General features: G+C 35.6%; 1 protein-coding gene across 4 annotated transcripts in view; it reads left to right on the top strand.

Moving 5' to 3' along the window:
• Positions 1-22,507, top strand: part of NETO1 (neuropilin and tolloid like 1) — a 126,246-nt gene that overhangs the window by 66,328 nt on the left and 37,411 nt on the right. For all 4 annotated transcript variants that reach the window (XM_054461355.2, XM_054461354.2, XM_054461353.2 and 1 more), the window contains 3 exons: positions 7,909-7,950; positions 8,069-8,196; positions 18,548-18,776. In XM_054461355.2, the coding sequence (XP_054317330.1) occupies positions 7,909-7,950; positions 8,069-8,196; positions 18,548-18,776 (399 nt within the window). The remainder of the gene's footprint in view (positions 1-7,908; positions 7,951-8,068; positions 8,197-18,547; positions 18,777-22,507) is intronic.

Below are 22,507 nucleotides of genomic sequence, written 5' to 3'. Positions count from 1 at the left end.
CGACTTTTCATCCAGTAGGCATTCAGCAATGGCAGGTGTAAATGGTTTTATTAGCCTCCTGTGAGCTTCTCGACCAAGGTCTCACAACAACTGTGAGACATTTCAATGAGTTCACTATTTTGAGTTTGAAAAGTGACATTTGGCTTTTAGAGAGCTAATGATGTCTACGTTTAAAATATACTGTTTTTGTCGTTTTTTTTTTTTTTAGAATTCTCATTTTCTCAACTCTTCAATCAAACTTTCAGAATAAAATCATTCAAAAATGCCTGTTTTTCTAAGTCCTATTAAATTATTAACATCTGTAAAGTGGAGGAAAAGATACATTTTCTCATATTTTCATTTTTATTTACAGGTTTGTTTGATTTTATTTGGAATAGATTCTTCCATAAGAAACCTGATTGAAATGTCAGTTTCATCTTTTTTCATAATTTAGAAATAGATGGTGTGACTGTGGTGGAGACAGTGAGTCTTTTAATCTCCCCTTTCTAAGACAGATGTCCATCCTTCACCATAAGAAAAATACGGTATAACTATATTTTCTTTTATTTAAGAGGAAATATTACTAAGCCATATAATTGTTATATATCTAGATAAAAGTTAAATATAAAAGATTTCAAATTAGATAGATAAGTAAATAGATTTACAAAATAAAGCAGCAAACATACTTAATTCTTGCTGTGCTTCTGTGTAACCTCAGTAAACATTTTGAAGTTTAAGAATAACATTGTATTGGACAAAAATCGGGTTACTGGGATTGTATTAAGAACTGAAAATAGCCAGTAAGTGTCCAGTAAAATCACTGAGAACAAACTAAGCTAATTTCTGAAAATGTATCTTATTTACACTCTAAACTTAGAATATTTGAAAATACATCCACATACTTTATTAGCCATAGTAGTGTTAACGCCGTGTCACGTAATATCTGGAAAACTCTTCCATATGTTTTTGAGAAAATGAGAGTGCAAAAAGACAAATAGATTTTTAGTATTATTATGAAAATAGTGACCTTTGGATAAAAGAATGCTCCTGGGCTCATAGAATAATAGTTGCAATAACATTTAAAAAACTTTAGTAATTTCACATAATTGGAGTATATTATTTACTGAGGAAGAGTCTAATCAGAGTCAAGGAAAATGCTGTCTGCACTGCACATACTCATCTATAAAATGAAGCTGATGGAGTTTCGCATTTCCAATGCCTGGCTTTTGAGGTAGACCATGGAAGAAAGAGTCTCTAGGAATTTTTTAAAGAAGATTGTAAGCACCCAGCCTGCGAGTAAAATTAACTTTTGTCTGCATTTATTTGCCAGAGTTCACTTCCATGGCCACATACAATTGCAAGGGAGGCTGGGAAACATAGTCTAGATGTGAGCCTAGAAAGAAAAAGGGAGAGAGGTTTGTTAAACATGAGGCTGCTCTCTAATAGAGTGCCTAATGTGATCCATTTACTGTGAGAACTTGTGGATTGGACAAGTGTTAAGTACAAGCCTTGCAATTATATCAACATATAATAAAATCAATTTGGGGTAAAGTAACTGTATTATTTATAGGAAGAGACGTGTTAAATTCAGTACTGAGTATGATCACCTATTATGCCCAAGCACTGTTCGAAGTCCTGGATAGAGAGGGTCAAGAGACACAAAGACCCTTATAGCACATTTTTAGCACCAGGGACCGGTTTTGTGGAAGACAATTTTTCCATGTGCTGGGGTGGGGGATGGTTTCCAGATGATTCAAGTGCTTTATATTTATTGTGCACTTTATTTCTATTATTATTACATAGTAATATATAATGAAATAATTATACAACTCACCATAATGTAGAATCATTGGGAGCCCTGAGCCTGTTTTCTGCAACTAGACGGTCTCATCTGGGGGTTATGGGAGATAGTGGCATCCGAAGTGTGTTGCTTATGTCCAATCTACTCTGTGATCTCGTTTTGGTTACTGTCACTGCAGAAAACCCTGCTTCACAAAGATAGGATGTAGGAAATGGAAGCAGGCTTTTCAGTTCATTCTGTGGCAATCTCAGGAGATTCTGCCTTAACTTTAATCCAGCATATATGGAGATTTGAAGTTGTCTCAAACACACGTTTAAAGTCACCATCGTTTGCAGTATCAGGCATTTGATCCTCTTGTATCGTGGCTAAAGTCCATTCACCTGGCTTATTTGCAAATGGGTCACGGATCCATTCATTCCCAGTTCCGGGGTCTTTTTTGGTTAGGAAGTAACCTCAAGCTCTTCTGAAAGCTGAGATGGGTGCTCATGCACCAACTGTGAGAAAGAAGGCCCTGGCTCCATCTCTCTCAAAATCTCTGCTAATGCTTGAAAGATGTCAGAAATTCCGTTGTTCACTCCCATAATTCCAATTTGGCTTTGAATGCAGTCACTTTATTTGCTGACTTGAACACAGTTGTTGTTCTCCCCTGAGGTGACAGATTGAGTTTGTTGAGCAGGTTGAATATGTCACACAAGTAAGCAAGTTTTGCAACTGAATCTGTGTTACTGAAATGTGTTGCCAGGGAGACTATTTGTCTACAAGAAAACTCTGGAGTGGCTCTCTTAACTAAAAAACTCTGGCCAGTGATCTACATTGGGAAAGCCATCTCACTTCTGTGTGTAAGAGAAGACATGTGTGTTCAGTGTCCAACTCCTCAGAGCTGCGCAAGCAGATGTGAGTTAAGGGCACGTACTTTAATGTGGTTGATAGTTTTAATCACATCCTGAAAAATGTTAAGTACACATGACATTTTTTGGCTAGCCAGCACAGCATTTCCGTGTGGCTGACACAGTGCATAGACTCACATTCCCTACCTTTGACCGAGGTAGGGAAACCAGAAAGCCGTCCAGTCATGGCAGACACTCCGTTCATGCATATACGGACACAAAATGACTAATTCAGTTTTCCTGATATGTAGTCATTCAAAGACTTGAACAGTTCTCTAGCTGGATGTTGGTTGGCAATAAAAGTGCACATAACATATCATCATGCACATCCTCCTGAAAAATACACCATACAGAAACAGATATTGTTGCCTCGTTGTCAGTACTGGTAGACTTGTCATCCCAGATTGTGTACCACGGTGACTCATTAATCCTAACAATTGTGCATCATCATCTTCTGCCATTTCATCAGTTCATCTAGTTATGGTGCTAGCTGAAAGCAGCTGTCTTTTGAACCGCAGCCTCTCCTAAAAGTTCATGACAGATGTCCTTAGCAGCAGGCAGGATCAACTCTTCACGAATAATAAAGGGCTTCTTAGCTTTAGCAATGAAGTTAGCCACTCAGAATGATGCTCTCAGTGCAGACACATTTGATGAAGTGATGGTTTTCAACAATTGCTTCTGTTCATTATGTTTTTGTTTTCTTTTAAAAACTCTGAAGTTGTGTCTTTTAATGAAGGGTGCTTGGTCACTATGTGGCAAAGTAGTTTTGAAGGTTTTGTGGCTTCCTTGGATAACTGGTCACCACACATTGTACAGAGTGGTCTTGGAGAATGTGAATCATCTGTTGCAATGAACTTGTCATTTAAGTAGGACTCTTGGTATTCTCTTTACTTTTTGTTGGCAATCTTAGGGTCTTCTGCTGTCTCATCATTGGGTCTTTAACCCTTTTCAAAGAAGCTCTCTGATGACATTTGATTTTTACTCACTTTGGCTAGGCTTAGCTTGTGGGCTTACCAAAACTGTGACTGAGACAAATGTGCAGTGTGGGAAAGATGCACTGATGGAAGTAAATAAAATAATGGGTGTGCCACACGCAGACTAAAATAAGTGGCGGATTTTGACTTAAAGCCCGCCACCAGGTGCAGCTGTACAACTGAAGTACATCAACTCACTTGCCACTACAAAGCCTGCCACCAGATGCTGCTTGTCACTTGCCACTCACTGATAGGGTTTTGATATGCCTCAGGAAGTGATTGCTTTATTATGGTCTCTGTTCAGTCAGACTTCTTTGCTAATGTTCATCTGTATTTCCAGCTGCTCCCCAGTGCTAGCATCACTACCCCAGATCATCAGGCATTAGATTCTCATAAGGAGCGCGCACCCTAGATCCCTCGCATGCACATTTCACAATAGGGTTGAAGCTCCTGTGAGAATTTAATGCCACTGCTGACCTTACAGGAGGAGGAGCTCAGGTGGTGATGTGAGCCATGGGAAGCTGCTGTAAATACAGTTGATGCTTCCTTTGCTATCCTGCCTCTGCTCATCTCCTGCTGTGTGGCCCACAGCTGGTTGGGGAACCCATCCTTAGAGAAGTTCTTGATTATGGAGCAGTGAAAGTAGACGGTTAGTAAAAAAATATACAGACAAATAGTTAAATAATAATAAATTGTAATAACATGAGGGAAGTAAAATTAGGGACGTTGCTATTTTAGAGAGGATTGTCAAGGAAGGCGTTTCTGAGAATATAATATTAGAGCCAAAAACCAAAGAATGAGAAAGACCCAGCTCTCCAAAGCCAGGAGAAAGGTATTGCAGAGAGACAAAAGGACAAGTTCCTGGTACAGAGGAGAGGAACAGCCTGGGGTGTATGAGAAATAGGTGAATGTGATCAGAGAGAAGAGAGTGGAACCAGCAGCATGGAGCCAGGGACCAAGATCAAGAACTCACAGGGTGTTAAGATGCATTATAAAGATTGATGGTCTTACTCTAAGGGCAGTGGAAAACCAGGAGAGTTCCATGATTTGATTTACATGTGTAATAGTTTATTTAGGGTGCTAAGTAGAGAACAGGCTGAGGGATGGATCCAGAGTGGAAGACTAGTTACCAAGTCCAACGTTATTGTGCGTCTGCCTAATAATTCATGTCCTCGCCCACAAACAACCTTGGCCAATCAATCTTTATAATCTTAAGTTCAATTTAGGCTGTTTTTAAAAAAGAATATTGTTTATTGGTTTGTTTTTGCAGGTCATATGGCCCATCCATTATTGTGATATTAATGTGAATGGAATTGCAAAAACATTTTTTTCATGAAGTTTTGTTTTTTAAACTATCAGTGCTATCACTGTTAATACAAAGAGAAAAATAAATTTTCATTTCCCAGAACTGGCATTTCTCTCTACATTGCCTGGCATGAGTTATAAAAATGACAAATGTTAGCCTTCAAACCAGAAAATAGAGTATCAACTACATTCCACAAAAATTGTAGAAACAGGCACATAAGGCTGAAACATTCTAATCAAGAAGGAGATAATGAGTATTAATTATGAATATAATTAAGCATTATTCTTAATAGTAAGAAGGATACAATGAATAACAAAAAGTCTAGATAACAGGTCATCAAGATTGATGGAAAAATAAGGAAGATACGGGGAATCTTGTCAATACCAATGAAACTGCTTGATGAAAACAACCAATTTTAGCAGTGCTATGCAAAACATAGCTTTTATTACACAGTAGGTGTTAAATACGTATTTATTGAAATAATAACTATATATCTATTGATTTCGATGAAGAAACAAATTTCTACTAGGAAGTATCTTGTTCCAAATGATCTATGATGTCCCTGTTTTTTAAATGGAGATTGCTTACAGTTTTTTTTTTTCCTTTTTTTCTAAAAAAGATTTTTAAAATCTGTTTTCGGCGGGCGTGGTGGCTCACGCCTGTAATCCCAGCACTTTGGGAGGCCAAGGCGGGTGGATTACGAGGTCAGGAGATCGAGACCATGGTGAAACCCCGTCTCTACTAAAAATACAAAAAATTAGCTGGGTGCGGTGGCAGGCACCTGTAGTCCCAGCTACTTGGGAGGCTGAGGCAGGAGAATGGCGTGAACCCGGGAGGCGGAGCTTGCAGTGAGCCGAGATCACTGCGCTCCAGCCTGGGTGACAGAGCCAGATTCCGTCTCAAAAAAAAAAAAAAAAATCTATTTTGAAAACAGCTTTGCAAAGGAATCTCTAACTTGTTTCAAAATGTATTAACACTTTCTAATAGTGTCTGTAGTAAAATAAGTCTAAATAGCTCATATGATCACATTGTAGCATGGCCAATCCAAGCCTCTCAGTTTCAACAGATCAGTTCACATAACTGTTTGACAAAGCAAGAAACAAACAACAACAACAACAAAACCTTTAATGAAGATAACTAAACTAACAATCAGCCTATAGTTACAGGTTTTGCATATCCAGGCACACAGCCATACAAAGAAACGCACTTAGATACCCACGTACATATTAGCACACATAGTCGTAATATGCAGAACTAATCTCTTCCAGAAAGGATGCTACTTTTTATATGGCAGTCCTGAATTGTTGTTGAGCCATGTCTCATAAAATATTTCTAACTCTAAAAGGTTGTAACTTATAGCTGATGCCGTGGTAGTAAGAACAAATGCGTTTCCCAATCATCTTTTAAATTGTATGCCAAGTTCCTTTAACATATAGTCATTGATGCCTTCACCCACTCATAAGTCAAAGAAACCTCAACTCAAAGTGGCAAGGGCTACAAAGACGTGTATTATTAAAAAAGCAAAAAGCCCAATTTCAGGTAGGCAGGAAGAATAATAAGTTCAAGAGATCACCATGGTAGCTGTAGTTAATAACGATATATCCTATAATATACTTGAAAATTGCCAGAATGTAGATTTTAAGTGTTCTCACTATGCAAGAAAATGATAGATACATGTGGTAAGACATGTGAATTATCTTGATTTAGCCATTCGACAATGTACACATATATCAAAACATCACGTATCAAAACATCACATTGTACACGATGAACATAAACAATTTTTACTTGTCAAATGGAAAAAAAACAGTATAAATCTTGGAGAAATGCAACTCCAGAATAAGTTACTCCATAAATATATACAATGACTATATACTTGTAATAATTAAAAATTAAAAATTTTTTTAAAATAGGAATATATGTGCATCAAATAAGATAATACAGTGTCTCAGTGACATCATTAATGACTCATAGTCATTATGCTCTTCATCACAGTTAGCCTTTTATTATATTAACACCTTCAACATTGAAAGGTGGCTAATGCATGATTCCACGACGTCCGATAAAAGCATGACTGCAATGAGAGCCAGAAAAGTGGTACACACCTTGTCTCTATTACGAGGAAAACTTTCTCAGAAGCTCTCTAAAAGGCTCGTCTTTATATTTCATTGGCTGCATACCTACCTCAAAATCAATTCCAGGAACAAGAATGAGACCCCCAGTTTGCCTTTTCACCATTAGAAAACATCTTAGACTCATGACACAGCAGGCTTCCCCTGAAATACATAAATTAGCAGAGGACAGGTGGCTGAGCCTGGGCTTGACTCCGAGGAAGACAGGGAGAGTGGGTGTTGAGTTGACAAACTAGAATACTGAGGAATGCTTTGAAAGTTAGCATAGTATGAAATGTTGCAGAGAAAGATTTGATGAAAACAGGATTGTTCAGTCAGCCAAAGGAGAGGAGTTCTAGATTTTACATCTTAATTTGTGCTTCAAATATTCTAGTTAAAAACTGTGTTACTACACTTTACAGAATATTTTGAATCAGAAAAGAGGATAGTATGTAGAACGAAGGGAAATTGCCTCAAACCTTGAATTACCTATTGATACTTTTTACAAAAATGTCTATTCTCCTGTTATAGAGGATAGATAATATGACTAATTTAATTATTCTACCTATGGAGTTATAGGTAATGAGTAAGATTTTTATTTGATAATTAGAGGCAGGAATGGCATTAGAAAAAAAATTTAAATAGTGTTTTTTGTATTGAGAAAAACCTTGTAGTAATACTAAATTAACATTTCAGTCCCAACATCATTATGCACTTTTTATTTAATCATTTACTTTTCCCTAATGTGTTTTTTAAGGCAGATTTCTGGAAAATTTAATGATATATAACTTAAACTCACTGTAAGTAATAAATGTAGAATGGGACTAATTGTCTTTTCTCAATTTTTAAGATCCTGACTTTAAGGACCTTGGAGCTTTGAAACCATTACCAGGTTGGTAAAACAGATATTTAATACTGTTCAGAAGACTTTGTTTTCTGCTATGAAATACACTTTTGGTTTATTATTCAAGCTCCGTTTTTGTGTGTTTGTTTGGCATTTTGTTATTTAGCGTGTGAGTTTGAGATGGGCGGTTCCGAAGGAATTGTGGAGTCTATACAAATTACGAAGGAAGGCAAAGCTACTGCTAGCGAGGCTGTTGATTGCAAGTGGTACATCCGAGCACCTCCACGGTCCAAGGTCAGTCTTAAGATGAAACCCACACTTGACAGCTGACGTGAGAAGTGTCTATAACAAGCATTGCTTTGAAGCAACTGGACGTGTCTAATACATTTCAGAGTGCAGCCATCATAGGTTATGATTTCATTTTGGTTTTTGAGATGTAACTTGTCTTCTCTTGTCCAATCTAAATTTGATGTCGTAAATAGCAATCTAGAGAGTGAGTTGAAGAAATCATTTGATAATCTAGACAAAAGACTTTAAGGTAAGTCGACCTCTCTGAAACATGGATTGAAATGGTATGCAAGAGCCATGGCTCTTAGTATAACTACACTTACGCTTTTATTGTCAATATCTGCAGTTGGTTTATTTTGTAAACTAAAATTCTATCTGTAGAGGTTTTTCTGGGGCCTACAAAATCATGAATATCTGGCATGTAAAATACAAGTGTGGTAAGGGCTGGCAGCAATGGTAACAGGGCCTGGGAGATCCTGTGTCCATTTGAAAGAGACAGGCATGAGTTAGCTGCCCATGAAGCTCTTTGTGATGCTGTTATGAGAAAATGTGGGTCCAGCATTATCAAACCCTCCATTATTTCTCATAACTTGCCAAAAATCTAGATTTTATGTTGATCACCCTGATTTTTGAGGGTTGGCAACACATTATAAAAATTAAAAGTATTATTACATGTATTAAACTAAATTTATTGTGGGCTAGATTTTGACTCAGGACCCCATTTTGGAAACACTTCCATAGAACAACTATGTTGATTCTGATTATGGAAATATTTTCCAAAATGCAGAGGATGAGTCATTTTGTGCCAGCAGGTATCATAGGGCTAAGGTGTTATTTGTTCATTCTCCTGTTTTTGTTTTTATTCCTCAGTTACAAAGTTATAAGAAAAAATATTGACTTACTAGATTTGTAGTCATTTATTTATTGAGGCTGAAACTGTGTGTTATTTAATTAATTGATTTTGTGACTCTGCAAAGTCGCAAGCACTCTGCCAGCTACACGAAAAAGCAGGCCGGGCCCTGTTCTCAGGTGCTTCCGTTTAGTTCTTAGACCAATATGTAACAATAATTTAAGCAGTAAGGTTAAATCCTTGGGGTATTTGTAAGGTATAACAGAGAGAGAGAAAAGACCCCTTACACCGGATAGGGTAAGTCAATGGTAGAATCGTACAGCTGCCAGGATCTTGGTGAATCTTAATGAGAAGCATTGTGTCAAGTAGACAAGTTGACAAGGCTCTCCAGACAGAGGGAATAGCATCTATCAGGTCATGGAATCATAGGAGAGAAGAGAGTACGCTTTTCCAGGAATAATGTAATTGCACGTGACCAAATGAAGGCGTGGGTTGAGAGGTGGTGTTGATTCCTTAAGCTAAAGTGTTCCTCAGGCCTCTCTAAAGAACTCAGCCTTCATCCGGAGTGCTTCAGCGACATACAGAAAAACAAAGCAGAAAAGTGATACGACCAGGTTTGCATATTTGGAAAATTGTTTTTTCCTGCAAAGAAGGGACAGAGGAGTCAACACTGCAAGCAGGAGACCAAGTGGGAAGCTGTGGCGGTAATCCCAGTGTTGGAAATTAGGCCATGGTGGTCCAATATGAGGGAAATATTAGAGAGAGAGAAGATAGAATTTGGTGACTGGATATTTAGGCTGAGGGGAAAAGAAGAGCCCCCCCACCTTTTATGTTGTTTTTTAATTTTTTGTTTTTGAGACGGAGTCTCATTCTGCCTCCCAGGCTGGAGTGCAGTGGTGCGATCTCGGCTCACTGCAACCTCCACCTCCCACCTCAAGCGATTTTCTTGCTTCGGGAATTACAGATGTGTGCCACCACACCTGGCTAACTTTTTTTGTATTTTTATTAGAGACGGGGTTTCGCCATGTTGGCCAGGCTGGTCTCGAACTCTTGATCTCAGTTGATCTGCCCACCTCGGCCTCCCAAAGTGCTAGGATTATAGGCATGAATCACCACGCCCAGTGAAGAACCTTTTTTGAGGGCACTGATTTTTCTTCACTTGACTTTTTTCTTGAATATGTCTCTAGGGTTTGCATATAAAGTGGAAATGTGGCACCTTTCCCCCAACTTTCAGTTACAGAGATTCAGAGATCATTCTCCAGCTTCCAGCTTTGATGCTAGCATTTCTCTTTGCCTCTGAATAAATCTTGAAGTTAATTGCATTATGAAGAAAGACAGTTATTTTTCTTCTATTTTTTTTAAGTCAAAAGCTGTTGCTCACATGAAACCACAAAAACCCACTACCTGTATTACAAGAGAGCTAGGTTGCAGTTTATTATGCTGTTTTCATAAGATGTGGATTCACATGCAAGGGCTATTTATTTTTCTTAGACTCTATGAATGAAAGATTTTAAAAGACTTTTTGAAAAACAGGATTATATGTGCCCCACCTTACTGTCATAACCAGTACCTTTGTCACTGCAGTCTTAAGGAGAAAGTTTTCATGACAGTGTAAATGCACACCCTCTTCTTCCAGCTGGTAAATAGACTGTCTTTTGTACAATCCCAGAGCGACAATAACCGATGTACCTGTCTGTTACAGAATTTGGCATTCTGTGACCCAAAGGGGAAGCTGCCTGCAGAGCTGGACAAAGATGGCTCTATTGTAACAGGCTTTCTCTGTTCAATTAAAGGTTAGAGGATGGGAAGTGGCTTTGAATACTGTGGAGAAAAGCACGGACTGGAGATTACTGGCTCTGTGGACTTTCTATTTTTGTAGAGCTCCTAGCAGCTTATGAGGATAGACTATCAAAGCTCAAGTTAAACTTGAATGGCTCGTGGTGAATATTTGAATGACACCTGGTGACTGAACCATATTGCACAAGGAAAGTGCTGAATAGCTTACTTGGCTCTATTAAAATGTATACACATTATTTACTGCTTTTCCAGCTTTTGACAAACAGAAAATATAATATCTGATGTCTCCTTTACTAAAGAATATTAATCTAGATGGTCCCCTTTAATTAGAATGTGATTAATCTAGATTTCATAGAATTTGGAAAACCAGAGGCAGAAAGAACCTTGCTGCTGACTAGATCGTTTAAAAGATGAATAAACTGAGTCAGGATAATGCAATTCAATAGGAGTTAACAAAGGAGTGTAGACATGTGCCTCTCTGAGCAAATACTCTGGGGTCTAATTCAGAATCTGGTCTGGAAAACAGCCACCAGAATGAAATGATGGGAGACCAAATCATGGTAACTATTAATTTCATGAAGCCTGGACCATATTTATCTCCAGATACCCAGTGCCAAGCACAATGTCTGTGACTCAATTAAAACTCACGGAATAAATAAACGGATTATTTCTTAAAATAAAAAAGGACATGGTAGCAATCTTTAAACATCTGAAGGACTGTCACATGAAACAGGAATAAGACTAATCTTCAGGAGTAAGACTTTTAAGTACTGTGATTTATTTGAAAGTTTGAAACTAGAGAAAAAGCCATTAATGTAACCCAGAGAAGCCTTTCATTTTAATAACAGAGATTGAATGAGATTTCACCGGAGGAATCCAAGCAGAGTCTGGCAGAGATTTTGTATAATAGTTAAAAGTCAAGTAATATTTTGGCACAGATAACATGAAAGTCATCTGAAACCAAATTCAATGAATCTATGATAAGTGACTTGCCCAAATATTTGGCTAGTTAGCAACAGAGCTGGAGCAAGGTTAACAACTCCCAATTCCTGTCCTAGTTTGCTCTTACAAAACCACATTCTTTGAGGAAATGATCAAGGTTTTTAAAAATTAATTTTAAAATATTTTTAAAATTTGTTTTTAATTGACAAATAATACTTGTTTATATTTATGGGGTACAGTGTGATGTTTCCATCATGGAATGATTAAATCAAGCTAATTAACAAATCTATCACTTCCCATTCTTATCATTTGCTAGGACGGGATAAGAGACAGAGTCAAAATATGTATAAAATACATAAATGAAGGTAATTTAATGTTTAATGTTTTTGGATAATAAAACTCTAGCTTACACAGTTTACTCATTTCATATTTAAAGTTGACTCAATTTGTTGTTAACTAATTCAAAAATATTTTCAGTCAAATTAAAATAAAAATATAAACACTTGACAAATATAGTAAGTCTCTTACACTAAAGTTGTGATAAAGGTATTAAAGTTACTTATCTAATGAACACAAATTTCCAGCCCTAATTGCTGGGATTGTGAATATGATAAATTTGCCTATGTGATTAAAGTTACCAGTCAGGTGACTTTGGGATAATCAAAAGGTAGATTATCCAGGTGAGTGTAATCTAATCACTCGAGCCCTTTAAAAGTGGAGCAGATTCTTTAGATGTGAATGAAAGGGGAAGTAAGAGAATCAGTGGATTAAGAAATGTGTTCTAGGAGTGAGGGTGACCCCAGGAAGCAGTCCTCAAGAAAGTAGAGACCTTGGTCCCAGAACTGTGAGAAACTGGATTTTCACCCTCATCTGCCCTCACCAAAGAATCCAGTACTTCTTACCTACAAAACTATTAATATTAGATAGTACATGGGTGTTATTTAAAGCTGCTAAAATTGTGGTGATTTGTTACGGAGCAATAGAATATTAATGCAATAAACCAAGTGTAGTAACTGTAATTGATTACAAAGATAAGCATCAAGGGTTCTGAAGATTGAGCCTGCTTTTATCTCCAAAAAGTGAGAATAAAATTTGATAAACAAAGTAAAAATTTAAATAGATAGGTAAATACTAAAAAATTTGTACAGTTCAGGTTTTAAAATGGCATTTTTATACTCTCATATTTTCGACAGATACTCAGGTGGACTCTAAATATTTTGGTACTTGTTTATATATGCCAGAAAATTATTTTTTATTGTTATATCAGGAATTGTTGTGCCGTGCACATGCGTGTGTGTGTGTGTGTGTGTGTGTATGTGCTTGTGTGTTAATATTTTATAAAGCATTAAGATGTTCTGGTTCCTTCTCCAAAAATAAAGGGAACATTGATACCGTCCGAATGGAATATTCTACGTAAGTTTATAAACCTGACATGTCTGGTCAATAATAAAATAGAAATTCAGAAATCCTGGGATACATACTTTGTAGAATTTGATTTTATTTATAAAGGTATCTAGTAGTATTGAAACCATGTACAGCGTTTCTCAGACTGCGACAGATTTAATTTTTACTTATTAAGGAGAAAACTGTTCTGGCAAGTCATAAATAATTGTGTCAAATAATGTCTATTTTCTGTATATCATTTTGATATGAGGGGAGGGACCTGGTTGAGCAGTTGGTATTAAATTTTGTTTGTGAATATCATTACTTAGTAAATTGTTAGCTAGATTTATTTGCTTTACATATAAAAAGGGGTTCTGCTTTCTATGTGATTTGAAAAATAGATATTACTAGAAATTATTTATATGTTGTGAAGTTTTCCATGTCTTGGTCAATAAATTATCTTGTCAGCTCCAACTCTTTATGATTGATTAAAAAGAATGCATCAAAATGATTCACTGAGAAGAGATGATAATCTATTTTACTACTGTTATATATTACTCTGTTTATCATTTTCTCTTTTTTTTTCAGTAAGTGACTAAAGAGCTTTCTGTAGTTTGCTACATTAAATAATTCTTTCTGTTAGTATTATTGTGGTACAAGATTTAAGCTAATGAGATAGGCATTCAAATCATAATATATAGAGAGATTTTACATGACATATACTAGAGTTAGTATGGGAAAGCGTGATCCCTTTTTCTGGATAATTGAATTTGGCTTTTGTACTGACAGCTCTGGACCCAGTAAAGTATATTCTCTTTTTCTATATAATAAAAAATCATTGCCATCACTAGGTCATAGGTAAACACTACTGAATGCTTCAGACGTGATTACCTGGGATCTAGTGATGGCAATGATTCACTTACTCTCTAATTAGTGTTCTATTTAATAAGAAGGTCCTTTAATAAGAAGATGCTTAGGTAGCAGTGATTGCACTTCATGTACAAATGCAAGACAGTCACCTCATACAGAAAATATAGAACTGTCAAATGAAAAAAATATAGGGCCAATATGCAAATTGACTTTCTAACTATAGCAATATTCTTATATAAAATATTTCTATTTTTAAAGAATTTAAAACTGCCATTTATTTTTGAGGGACACATTTATTTTCTATAAATTTTATTTATAACTTGATAGTCAACATCTTTTCTAGCTCATTAGAAAAAGTGGATAATTTTGCTTTGCTTTCTTATTTATTTGATTACTCCTTTTGTTTTAGATTGTTTTCTTTAAGAATATAACTTTCTTTCTGGGCTGTAAGTTTGAGCATTTAAAAACATTACATAAGGCTGCATAGTGTGATGAGTATCCAAGTGTTAGGCAGATCTGACTTCAGTACCAGTCCGTTACTTAAGTGACATTACTGTGTCACTCTGAGAAAGTTACTTAATTTTTATAAACTTCAGTTCTCTTCATCTTAAATGATTATAACAAGTATCTATTGTTGTTGGGAGATATGAAATAATGCATTAGCAGTGTCTTAAGCTGTAGTCAATATAACACGCAAACTTTCTTTTCCTAACAATAAATTAGTATTTTAAGGTGTGTTTCTACATGCAGTGTTAGAAATTTTAAATAATTGTTGAAACACCTTGAGCCACTGAAACATTTCAACTTGAAAACATCAGGTGGTCTAGTAGTTTTTTTGTATTAGCCAAACAATTATTTAAATATTTTTCCTCCCGTGGGCTTAGTACTTGGTTTTTATAACTTTGTAAGACTATTGGGAGAGATGCGTCATTTTGTATCACACTTCAAAGGAGTGGAACGCACTCTTTACTTACCCTAATCTGTGTTCTCCTGCTTGTGACAATGTTTACTTCCAATTATAATTGCATCTTTTTTGAGAGCTGGTAAACTTGTTGAGTTTATTGCATAGTATTTTTAGAGTATAAGTACATGTTTGAATTTTTGTTCCACTTAACACGTTTGTATAATACCTAGATTTTAGCTTTTATTTTTACAGTGTTTTCAGTTTGTTTACTTTTAGTCAAAAAAGTAAACAAAAGTAAACAAACTGAAAACACTGTTGTGACCTGATGAAAAGAACCTTAAATCCGGAGTGGGAAATTTTAATGCTTTTTAAGGTTTCCACATTAATTCACTTATGATCCTGGAGCAAGTTATTATTTTTTTTCTTCTTTGCTCCAGCTTTTTTTTTTTTTTTTTTTTTTGAGACGGAGTCTCACTCTGTCGCCCAGGCTGGAGTGCAGTGCAGTGGCACAACTTCCAGCTTTCTAATAAAGGTCGTCTGAAAAAAAAAATCTTTTTTTTTTTCTCATGTTAACATTTAAAAAACAAACGAGTTAATATAAACTTCGAAGTTTAACATTTTTAGATGCATATATACCTTCTTAAACTGGATATTTCTGAAATTCCCTGAATAATTTTATTTATTTATTTATTGTTTGTTTGTTTTGTTTTTTTCTTTCTTTTTATTATTATTATTATACTTTAAGTTTTAGGGTACATGAATAATTTTAGAAGTAAAATATTGTGTTGGGAGGAGAAATCACAGATGGACTGCATGAGTAATATCTGAGTTTTAGATAAAATAAAACAAAGCAATAACCTGGGCATACAGAAAATGAAGGCCTCATTGGGGCATATGTCTCTCATAAGGCTGTAGCAATGGCAGGTAATTTAAATAAGCATCAAAGTATTTGGAAATTTTAGAATGGCTTCCAACTTCAATGCTACAAATTGCTCATGTATGAAAATCGTCCTACCTTGCAAAGCATGCTACAACTCGGGTGCTTTCCACTGTTGTTCAGTTTGATTCATTTGTCCACATTTCTCTGATTTTGTTCTTTCTCATCAAATTGTGTCTGGATTTCCTCATTTAGAACTTCACATTCTATTTTCAGCATCTTACAAGTCTGCAACATTTTGTCTTGTCCTTTTATGTCATAATTTAGATCTATATTATACCTTGTTTTGAGAATTATTGCATATAATTTCCACTGTATATAATAAGACTATTCTATGTAATTATCATTATTTATAATACTTAAATGTCTGTCATATAGGTGCATGATAAATATGAATGCTGAACAAAGGAATTCAATAAAGAAAATGAAACTTACAGTTAATTAATCATTCACAAACATTTCTGGAGTGTTTACTATGTGTAAAATATGTATTAATGCTTAGAATACAAAAATATAAACCACTGATTCAGCTTTTTGAGAACACAAGTTTATTAGAAGGGACATATAACCTATAACTATGGCTTTAAATATGTTCAAAATCACATGGAGGCTATAGAGATTAAGTCTGCTGCGATCGGGGAGTGGGAGCAGTGAAAACCTTTCATTGACGTGCAACCGTTGAACTATCTTGACAAATCAGGAAGAGGTTCCTAGACAGAAGATGGAGAATGACTACTTCATGTGAAGCTAATGTCATGTTCATAAAGGGTGGCTTTTTTGAAAATATTTTAATGTTGGGAGATAAGAAGGATGTAAATTTGCTAGTTGATGTTTTTAGACTTTTTAAAAATTATACACCAGTTACAAATTTTAGCTATACCTAATGTTAAATGACGAGTTAATGGGTGCAGCACACCAACATGGCACATGTATACATATGTAACAAACCTGCACATCATGCACATGTACCCTAAAACTTAAAGTATAATAAAAAAAGACTGTGATTATTAGATTTGTTTCTTAGAAACATAACTTTGGCTAGAGTAAACTAGTTTTTATTAGAGTAAACTTTGGGGCTGTAAGGAGAATCTGTACCTTGCAACCATCCAGGCTGGTCAGGAGAGTGTTGAAATATTATAGAAATGTGAATGGACATGGAAAACAACTAGTTTGAAGGTGAAATTGACAGGAACTGGTGCCCTGTTGAGTAAGAACATGGAGGACAAGAGATACATTTTCACTAATTTAAATAGTGAAATTATAATATTTAGGACAGACATACTGGATCCGGAAGAAATTATGTCAGTTTCAGATTTTATGAAATAAGAAAAAAATACATACAGAATGATGAAAGAGATGAATGTCTGCTTGAATGCCTTGTCTTTAGTTTATATCCATGTTAAATTAAGAGAAATGCATTTAAGAGGAAATAGCATATAGGCATTCATATTAAAATAAAATGTAAAACATTCAGGAGATATCTGTATGAAAGATGTGTCTTTATTAGGAAACCATTCTAGGTATCCCTCTCACAGTGCATGGGTCTTTTGGCTTTATGTAATTTCCACTCTTTGACATTCTATCTTATTGTCATGGTTTAATTGACATACATTTTCAGCACTGGCCCTCATTCTTTTGTTCACCGTGATATCCACAATGCCTTGAACAGTGTCTGCAACAATCACAGGCCAAGCTGTGGATGCCACTGAATCGATGGATGCATGAACAGATTATTTCTTCATAGACTTGTATTTGGTTGAATGAATTCCTTGTGATTTCAAATGCACATTAGCCAAGAGTCAAATAATGTCTGTTGATGGAAAAGCGGTACACCTAAGGCAGCATAATGTCTGTTGATGGAAAAGCGGCACACCTAAGGCAGCATAATGTTGTGAAAGAATTACGGACTAGGAAGTGAGGATGCTCACATCCAATTTTCAGTTTATACCATCTGAGTCTGAGCTTCTTCATCTGAATATGACAATAAAATGGGCCACTTTATAGAGCTGTCAGAAGTGTTACAAAATAACATATAAAGCAAGTTGCACAGTACATTTTACTCATAATTTTTATTTATGTAGCTTAGCTAAACGGCTTGTCTATATATGGCATGAATGGTCAGACACTAGCTTGGCCTTTTTATAAAAAATTATACTTTGACTCAAAAATGAAGCAGTGTATTTATGTTAAATAATTTAATTAAACAAATCAGAGACTGTCTTTCAGTATCATTTTTGTTTTTCTTTGGTATTAATAAAAATCACATATTTTTGTACATTTTTGGAAGTAAAAGGAAGCCATGGAACTGAAACAAGAATGTATCAGGAATACTTAAAATACATTTTGCTAATCGAAGTAAAACAGTGTGTAAGTATGCAAAACTAGTAACTGATTTCCAGTAAGTTATGAGAAGACATAAAGCGAATTTGGGTAAAAATACTCAGCTCTAGAAAATGGTGCATTTAAGTAAAGAAAGGATAATAGCATTTGAAAAAAAATATTAAACACAGTTTGTTCTTATCGTACATCTTCTTTCTATCCATAAGGGAAAATAATAAGATTGATTGCAATCAAGATTGTCTTGTGAGACTGAAAAAGAGAAAAGGAGTTCTGGTACTTACTGATGTACATTCATATTTTGATTTGTGGAAATTATTTCATTTTTGTTTTATAGATTTACTTACGATTCTTGGACTATGAGATGCAGAATTCAAATGAATGCAAGAGGAATTTTGTGGCTGTGTATGATGGAAGCAGTTCCGTGGAGGATTTGAAAGCTAAGTTCTGTAGCACTGTGGCTAATGATGTGATGCTACGCACGGGTCTTGGGGTGATCCGCATGTGGGCAGATGAGGGCAGTCGAAACAGCCGATTTCAGATGCTCTTCACATCCTTTCAAGAACGTAAGATTCTCTGCACTTGACTTGTTTTTCCTTCATATATGCCATATGATGCCAGTTTCATAAGCTGTTAATGGTGTTTTCTTCACACAGTGAGCACAGCAGGCTATTCTCTAATACATTGTGTAAACCACCAAGGTCCTCTTTTTTTCATTTTGATCCATGACAGGAAAGAGTTACATATTATATTTTGCTTTCTTATTTCAACATACGCACCATAGCCTCTCTTAAGACAGTTCACACTATTCAACTGGGAAATGATGAATTTCATTTGTCTTTGGTTTAGCTCTTAGGAAGCCTATGGAACTGATGCAGCAGCTTCTGATGAAGTTTGGGTTTAAATCTTTAAAAACCTGCGTAAAAATATTTGGTAGGTTCTTTTTAGTAAGCTTCTTTTGCAGTCCCATTTATTTCAAATAGGTTTGTGACCTCAGAGTTCCAATTAAAGTAGGTAAGGAGAGAGAATTGCTTGGGTAGATAGTAAATGGGAAAAGTTTCAGAAAATATTTAAAACAGCACAATGGGTGATATCCAGAGTCAAGGGCAAATCACAGAAACTTTAGAAAGTTATGTTCTAATAAATAATGAGTCATACTAATAGATATATTCTGAATATTTGTTAGAAACCCTGAATATTTCATGTGTTACAAATTTAAGCAAGTGAAAAAGGATTCTGAGAAATTTAACTTTAAGAAATAAGTACCTTGTGACATGAACAGATGCTTTGAAAAGAAGAACAGACACTTCATGTGGCCAGCAAGCATATATAGATGTTCAGCATCACTAATTATTAGAGAAATCCAAGTCAAAACCACAGTGAGATACCATCTCACACCAGTCAGAATAGCTGTTATTTCATTTATTTATTTGTTATTATTATTTTTTGAGACGGAGTTTTGCTCTTGTTGCCCAGGCTGGAGTGCGATGGTGCGATCTCGGCTTACAGCAACCTTCACCTCCCGGGTTCAAGTGATTCTCCTGCCTCAGCCTCCTGAGTAGCTGGGATTACAGGCATGCACCACCATGCACAGCTAATTTTGTATTATTAGTAGAGATGGGGTTTCTCCATGTTGGTCAAGCTGGTCTCAAACTCCTGACCTCAGGTGATCCGCCAGCCTCGGCCTCCCAAAGTGCTGGGATTAGAGGCGTGAGCCACTGTGCCTGGCCTCAGAATAGCTGTTATTAAAAGTCAAACAATAACAGATGCTGGTGATGTGGTGGAAAAAAAGAGAACACTTATGCACTGCTGGTGGGAATGTAAACTAGTTCAGCCACTGTGGAAAGCAGTTTGGCAATTTCTCAAAGAACTTAAAACAGGTCCACCATTTGACCCAACAATCCCAATACTGAGTATAAATCATTCTGTCATAAAGACACATGCATGTGTGTGTTCATCACAGCACTGTCCCCAATGTGTTCCCATAGCAAAGGCATGGAATCAAATGAGATGCCTTTCCATGTTAGACTGCATAAAGAAAATCTGGTACCTATATATTGTGGAATACAATGTAGCCATAAAAAAGAATGATACCATGTACTTTGCAGTAACATGGATGGAGCTGGAGGCCATTATCCTTAGAAGTCTAATACAGTAACAGAAAATCAAATACCGCATGTTCTCACCTGTAAGTGAGAGCTAAACACTGAGTCCATATGGACAGAAAGAAGGGAACAACAGACTCCAGAACCTACTTTAGGGTGGAGGTTGGGAAAAGGGTGAGGATCATAGTACCCCTGTTGAGTGCTATGCTTATTATATGGGTGATGAAATAATTTGTACACCAAACTCCCGTGACACACATTTTACCTACATAGTAAACCTGCACATGTACACCTGACTCTGAAACAAAAGTTAAAAACAACTTTAAATGAAAAGAAATAAGCACCTTGTATTTCAAAACTATGTATTTTTATATTCTTAGAAAAGACAATACAATATTTTTGAAATTTCAATGATTTCTCTTATTGTCAGCAGCAGAGCAACCAATACTGTTTTAAATTCATAAATGTTAAGTGTGTTAGACAGTTATTTTGTATAATGAATAAATCGTTTGGGCTTTAAATTCCCTTTTAATTACCCAGCTGGGGAATTTTATGACACCAGAAATACTGAATGTCACTCAGTCTTTCTAAGTCTTGACACCATCATCTAGTGTGTCAAACATCTCTCCCAGCTTTATGTCGGATTAAAACAGTATGCTGTTATGTATTTGTTTCAGTAGTTGATTAAAATGTTAGAGGTAGTGCATTTTTATCTCAGCAAAATACTTGAGGAAAATTTTTTCATTTTATTGACAAGCATATGAGATTCAGGCTACAAGACAACACCCTTGGTGGCTCACTGCTGATTGATCTACCAAATTCAATGAATCATTCCTTCAGTGAGGGAATTTCAGGGTTCTATATTTATTCAGTATTCTTATATGTCTTCGGGAATAACATACCGAGAACTCGTATTTAATTTAAATGATAAAAATTTGGAAGGGCAAGCTAATATATTAAATGATACAGTCCAGATTTTAATAAATAACAAAAATCTGTAATTTTTAATCAAAAGTATACCATAAAATATAATAGAGATATATGATAAAAGCATTATATTTCAAAAATCAATAACATAGAGGAACCCTGATGCCTAGGACGGTCATGTGGTCTTATTTCATTCAAACTCAATGTGAGTCAATACTTTGATTATGACTGATAAAAATAATCTTAAACAATATTAGCATATATTAAAGTTAGTGGAGTAACAATGCAAAAAAAGATTTTAGTCTTGTAGGAAGCTGCACCAATCAAAATGCAAAAGGCACAGTCTGTTCTTTCCTGACTCTTATTAGTGAGGAGAGTAATCACCTAGAAGAGGCTGACAAAGATGTAATGCCAAATAAGAAGAAATGTTTACTTTAGAATTTATTGTTGTTGTTCAAAATGTGATAACTACCTCACACCTATGTCTCATGGGTCTCAAAGGTAAGATTTATGTTTGAAAGTTATAGGGAAACTTTTGAGCACAATTTAGGGGGAAAAATGTTTATCTTGTTAGTTGTGATATTCAAAATTTGAAAGAATGCCTATGAAGGATATGAAATATGGATAGATGGGTGATTGGATCTGAAAATGGATTATTATCTGGCATGAACGGTATAGAGGAATCATCTGTGTAGTTGAGGTGAAAAGACTGGCTAACATCAAAGATCCCTTTCAACTCTGAAAATAGATTAAGTTCTATTAGTCTTTAAAAATCTGCATAGATAAGAAATGGTGAACTGTATATATGTTGCATATATTATTATAAATATGTCTATTTGAGACTATAAAAAATAGAGTTTCAAGGCATGTGATTAAATTATCTCTGGAAGTCATTGAAGTGGGTTGACTTTTCAATGAGTAATCCAAAAGACACAGGGTGTTCTTCCTACAGAGGCACCCATCCCAATATGTTCTTTCACAGTGGACAAATAATCACTCTCTTCAAATGATGAGTTTTAACAACAGCATTCTCTGTGATCATCTCATAAATTTACAGTAAGTTTCCACTGAAACAGGTTTATCCTTTATGTCATGATACCATCTATGTTGGTCTGAATGGTTCTGTGGCACCCCTTCAAAAATTCCTATGTTCCAAATCCAGTTGCCAAGGTGAGAGGATAAGGAGGTGAGGCATTTGAGAGGTGATTAGCTCATAAGTTCAGCTCTCATCATAGGGGTTAGTCCTCTAATGATAAAGAGGGCCC

Source organism: Pongo pygmaeus, chromosome 17, assembly GCF_028885625.2.
Source record: "Pongo pygmaeus isolate AG05252 chromosome 17, NHGRI_mPonPyg2-v2.0_pri, whole genome shotgun sequence".
In the NCBI taxonomy this organism is placed as follows: domain Eukaryota; kingdom Metazoa; phylum Chordata; class Mammalia; order Primates; family Hominidae; genus Pongo; species Pongo pygmaeus.
Note: the sequence above shows the minus strand (reverse complement) of the source record. Positions and strands in the feature narration are given on the sequence as shown.